A 5,309-nucleotide genomic window follows, 5' to 3' on the forward strand; every position below is an offset into this window, starting at 1 on the left:
GGGGGGGGGGGGGGGGGGGGGGGGGGGGGGGGGGGGGTGTTTGTTTTAAGAACGAGTTTCTGCCAAAGGGACGTTAGCAGACCACCTTCACAACCATGTGCTGGGAGTTCGGGCAGTGCGGGAGTGCTGTAGCGGCCTCAAGAGGGCTGAAAAAAGGTTCCTGAAAGATGTGTGTGCAATTGTAGAAAGAGAAGGATACAGAGATTCTTAGAGGGATTGAATTCGGGGGTGGGAGTGTGGCGGGGGGGAGGGGTCGATCAAGTATAAATAGCGCCACCCAGGCTCCTCTAGAATTTTATACTTTAAAGGTCACTATTTTGTGAGGAGAATGGCTTGAAAAAGGCAGGAGAGGAGGCAGGGATACCAGTTAGAAGGCTAGTATGTGACAGGCCCGGCGAGAAAACATGGTGGCTTGGACGAGGGTGGGGGCAACAAGGAAAGAAATGGAAGGCTTCAAGAACCATTTAGAAACTAGAATGGTGCTTGCTTTGGTGGCACACACACTAAAATTGGAACGATACAGAGAAGATTAGCATGGCCCCTGTGCAAGGATGACACACAAATTCATGAAGCGCTCCATATTTTTGAGGGGGATTCCTGGCTGGCTCAGTCGGTAGGGCATGTGACTCTCAATCTCACTGTTGTGAGTTCAAGCCCCACATTGGGCATGGAGCCTAATAAAATAAAATAAAATAAAATAAAATAAAATAAAAAGCAGTGTCTGAAATAGTATTTATCACACACACACACACACACAAAAGAAGCTAGAATGAACAGGACTTGGTGAAGGATTGGATAAGAGTGGGGGAAAGGAAGAGTCAAGATACCTCACAGATTTCTGATCTAAGCAGGAAGACACACTAGGGTCCACTTACTGAGGTGGTGGGGGAGGGGAGTTTATGTGCTCATTTATTTATCTAAATTAATATTTCTTTTTTTTTTCAGTTTCTTTTTTTTTTTATAATGATTTTTTATTGTATTATGTTAGTCACCATACAGTACATCCCCGGTTTCCGATGCAAGGCTCGATGATTCATTAGTTGTGTATAACACCCAGTGCACCATGTAATACGTGCCCTCCTTACTAAATTAATATTTCTTAATAAGATATCAATTAGTGTAGGTGCTGAGGAGAGAGGTGAAATGGAAATAGACACAAATAAGTGTGATACAGTAGAATCAGATCTCAAAAACATCCCTGCCTTTCGACCAAGGAATCCTACTCCTGGAGAGTTCTCTGAAGAAACAATCAAATAGAAATACCACAAAAGAAAACCTCTTATTGAGCAACTACTCACAGTATACATTTGGCCTTGCCAATTTCTTACCTCAAGGAACTCATAGTTCATTGGGAAAGATAAGCATCAAATTAATTGTAATATAAAACATGTGATCAGAGCCAGGTAGGAAGTGATGTCAGGTTGGCAGCAGGTCAGATTTCTCATAAAGGCCTGAACCCCCCACAGGATGGATATGCCTCCTGGAACTGCTTGTCCTTGGAACAGACAGGCCTTGAGACAAGAAATGAGCCACTGGAATTTGTTTCCCTGGCCCTGACCGGACCTCTCTTCATCCCTTTCCTGTCTGTAGTTTGGGGCTTTGTGTAGGGGAAGGGAGGAGTCAAAGAGAAACTAGACTTGAGGAGAGACAAGGGGCAGCAAACAACATGGAGGAGGAGACACCCCTTTGATCAACAGTGGTTATCTGGGGGTAGTGGGAATATAAGATTTTGCTGGTTTTGTATTCTCCTTTCTTTTAACATGTGTTAATTTTTTTTCCATGTGAAATATGTATTTCTTTGGTAATAAGAAAAGCTGTATATATTTGGAAAGCAGATGTCAGGGCAAGAGTTAACATTTACATTCCACTGGGAGAATCTCGTTCTTGTGTGCCATCTGGTAAACCTGAGGTTAACTGAGACCAGGAGTTGGTTTGTTTTATAAGTCAACAGCGTGCAGGGATTAAGTGTTTCTGTTCTGGTGTGGACATAGCTGGATTTCAGTCCCAGACTTACGTAAATTGTTTAATCTGTTTGAACATAGGTCTCCTCACCTCTAAAATGGGAGTAGTTATAGTAGTATTTGTCTCTTAGAGTTCTTGGGACAATTAAACAAGAACATGCGGTTAGAATGTGTTATGGCACGCGGTAAGCACTGAATAAACATCCACAACTATTAGTAATGCGGTGGCCTTTATTTGCCGGGATAACGCAGCCTGGCCCGGCGCCTGGCCCTTCACTGTCACTGGGAAATAGTGCAGTTGTCAGGGCAGCGAGTCCTCGGCTCTAAAATAATTTGTTTCTTGATGTTTTTCAGGATGAAGATGATCTGGCCAATGCCCTGATCTGGCCCGAGATTCAACAGGAGCTGAAGATCATCGAATCTGAGGAGGAGCTCTCCTCATTGCCACCACCTGCTCTAAAGATCAGCCCCACTCAACCAATCCTCGAGTCCAGTCCAGGGCCTTTCGCTTCCCTGGAGCCTTCTGGGAGCTTGTCCTGTGGCCCACCACCAGGCCCCACCCCTGTGGAGGAGTGGACTAGGGATCTAACCAATCAGAACGCACAGGGGACTCCCCCAGCAGCCAATAGAGAAAAGCCGGAGACAACGAGCATGCTCCATAGACTGGAGTCAGAGAAAGGCCAGCGTCCAGACCCCACCAGCTTGGCTCCTCTGGAAATTGTTCCATTTGAGACGGCTTCTCCGTCTCAAGCAAAGGTGGACCAGGAAGGCCCAGGAAGTCTATCTCCTCTTCTCCCGCCTGCTGCTCCACCTCCAACTCCTCTGGAGGAGGCGCCTCGAGTCCAGCTATCAAAGGGCAGTCCTGAGAGAGAGGACTCATCTAGGAATTCGAGGACAAATCCATACATAGACCAGCTGAAGTCCAAGGGCAGCCCCGGGACCCCCGGCCTGTGTCAGGAGGAGGAGGCCTCTCTAGGACAAAGTGAAAAGCAAAATTCAAAGAACGCTGCTCCTGAGGGAAAAGGCTCTGGTTTTCAAAGCCCAACAAGAGAGGTGGAGGTCTCCCCGCAAGGAGAGGGGGATGTAGTCCATTCAGTGCAGGAGCCCTCAGACTGTGATGAAGACGAAACTGTGACAGACATTGCCCAGCATGGCCTGGAGATGGTGGAGCCCTGGGAGGAACCCCAGTGGGTAACGAGTCCCCTTCACTCTCCCACCCTGAAAGATATGCAGGAGGCCCAGGTGCAGGGCCCCCAGGGCCACCGACTGGAGAAGAGGCTTCCCCACAGGCCCAGCCTTCGTCAGAGCCATTCTCTAGATAGCAAAACCACCACGGTTAAGAGCCAGTGGACTCTTGAGGCGCCCTCCTCCAGCAGCTGTGCTAACCTTGAAGCAGAGAGGAATTCCGACCCTCTGCAGCCCCTGGCACCCAGGAGAGAGATTACTGGATGGGATGAGAAAACCCTGAGGTCCTTCAGAGAGTTCTCTGGCCCAAAAGGGACAGAGGCTGTCCCCAGCCAGAAGGGACCGGGTGGTTTGCAGCCCAAACCAGCAGAAATCAGTCCTGTCATCCTAGCAGAGGGAAAGGAACTGGGGACACACCAAGGGCACAGCAGCCCTCAGATTGAGCAAGGTAGTGTTCCGGGGCCAGACAATAGCAAGGAGAGTTCCCCTAGTTTGCAAGACAGCACCTCACGTGGAGAGCATCCCCCAAAGTTACAGCTGAAGAGCACTGAGTGTGGGCCTCCAAAAGGGAAAAACAGGCCTTCTTCCCTCAATCTGGACTCTGCCATTCCCATCACTGACCTCTTTCGGTTTGACAATGTGGCCTCATTCAGTTCACCTGGAATGCAGCTCTCTGAGCCAGGAGACACAAAAGTCACATGGGTGACTTCATCTCACTGTAAAGTAGACCCATGGAGCATTTGCTCCCAGGACCCTCAGGACCTGGACATTGTTGCTCATGCCCTGACAGGCCGCCGTAACTCAGCTCCTGTGAGTGTGTCAGCTGTGAGAACCTCCTTCATGGTCAAAATGTGCCAAGCTAGGGCAGTCCCAGTCATCCCACCCAAGATTCAGTACACACAGATCCCACAGCCCCTGCCCTCTCAGAGCTCAGGGGACAGTGGAGTTCAGCCTCTGGAGAGGAGCCAAGAGGAACCCAGCTCAACTGGTGGGCCCTCGCAGAAATCTGCCAGGGCAGATTCTCTCTCCTTGGAAAGCCCAAAAGAAGAGAAACCAAAGCAAGATACTGGAGCCATTGAGTCCTTGCCAATGGATACCACTACATCCCACATGTGTGAGGGACCCACCCTTTCTCCAGAACCAGTCTTGGCTAACTTGCTCTCCACCCAGGATGCAACAGTGCAATGCAGAAAGCGCACATCAGAGACAGAGCCGTCTGGAGACAACCTGCTTTCTTCAAAAATAGAGCGACCCTCAGGGGGTTCTAAACCTTTCCACAGGTCAAGGCCAGGAAGACCTCAGAGCCTAATCTTATTCAGTCCTCCTTTCCCCATTATGGACCACCCGCCCCCTTCATCCACAGTGACAGATTCTAAGGTTCTCCTGTCCCCTATCAGAAGTCCCACCCAGACAGTTTCTCCAGGCCTTCTTTGTGGGGATTTGGCAGAAAACACGTGGGTCACACCAGAAGGGGTTACACTTAGAAATAAAATGACCATCCCTAAGAATGGCCAAAGACTAGAGACCTCAACCAGCTGTTTTTACCAGCCCCAGCGGAGATCAGTGATTCTGGATGGAAGAAGTGGGAGGCAAATAGAATGACATCAGTTCACCTGCCGGTGTCTGAAAAAAAATGTCATGATTCATCATCTGGAAGTTATTACAGGGCCAACTTGCCATGATTCCAGGCATAGGTTATCCAAGTTTGGGCTTATTTTGGCCTCTTTTCTTTCTTCAGCTTTTTGACCATTTATTAATTAGTCCATTTGCCAGAAGAGAGGTCCGGGGAAGGACCAAGAGATGAAATTTAGATAAGTCCATAACAGTAGGTGGGAAAAGGTCAGGTAAGGGAAAAAGCTGAAATGAGATTTGGGGTTGTCTGTGAGTTGCATTTCTCCCACGTTGTCATTATCTATATTGCTGAGAGTTGGTTAAAATAACGTCTTTTGAAAGAAAGAGAAATCCTTTGCCTGTGTTGGAAAATGTTGCTGTTGAGATTTAAAGGCCTCCTTTCTACTTCACGCTTTTTAATGCTCCTTAAAGCATGTGTTCTTTTAGACCCGTTTTCTGATAAGTTTTGTGAACGTGTACACTCCAGAACAGGAGCCGATTTGGAAGTGCACGCTAACGTACACTTAAAGATCCAAGTGGGCGAGGTTACCC

The 5,309-nt window shown here is 48.4% G+C and overlaps 1 protein-coding gene and 1 non-coding gene across 2 annotated transcripts in view; both read left to right on the top strand.

The window, feature by feature from the left end:
• The window catches only part of ARHGAP31 (Rho GTPase activating protein 31), a 101,306-nt gene that overhangs the window by 95,304 nt on the left and 693 nt on the right, over positions 1-5,309 (top strand). Inside the window, exon 12 of the mRNA XM_040621295.1 lies at positions 2,316-5,309. This exon is cut by the window's right edge and continues 693 nt beyond it. Coding sequence (XP_040477229.1) covers positions 2,316-4,748 — 2,433 coding nt within the window. The 3' untranslated portion in view covers positions 4,749-5,309. The remainder of the gene's footprint in view (positions 1-2,315) is intronic.
• LOC121100576 lies at positions 480-586 on the top strand. The gene has a single exon (XR_005832325.1). It is a non-coding gene; the product is annotated as a U6 spliceosomal RNA (small nuclear RNA).

This window comes from Ursus maritimus, unplaced genomic scaffold, assembly GCF_017311325.1.
Source record: "Ursus maritimus isolate PB19 unplaced genomic scaffold, ASM1731132v1 scaffold_4, whole genome shotgun sequence".
NCBI lineage: Eukaryota > Metazoa > Chordata > Mammalia > Carnivora > Ursidae > Ursus > Ursus maritimus.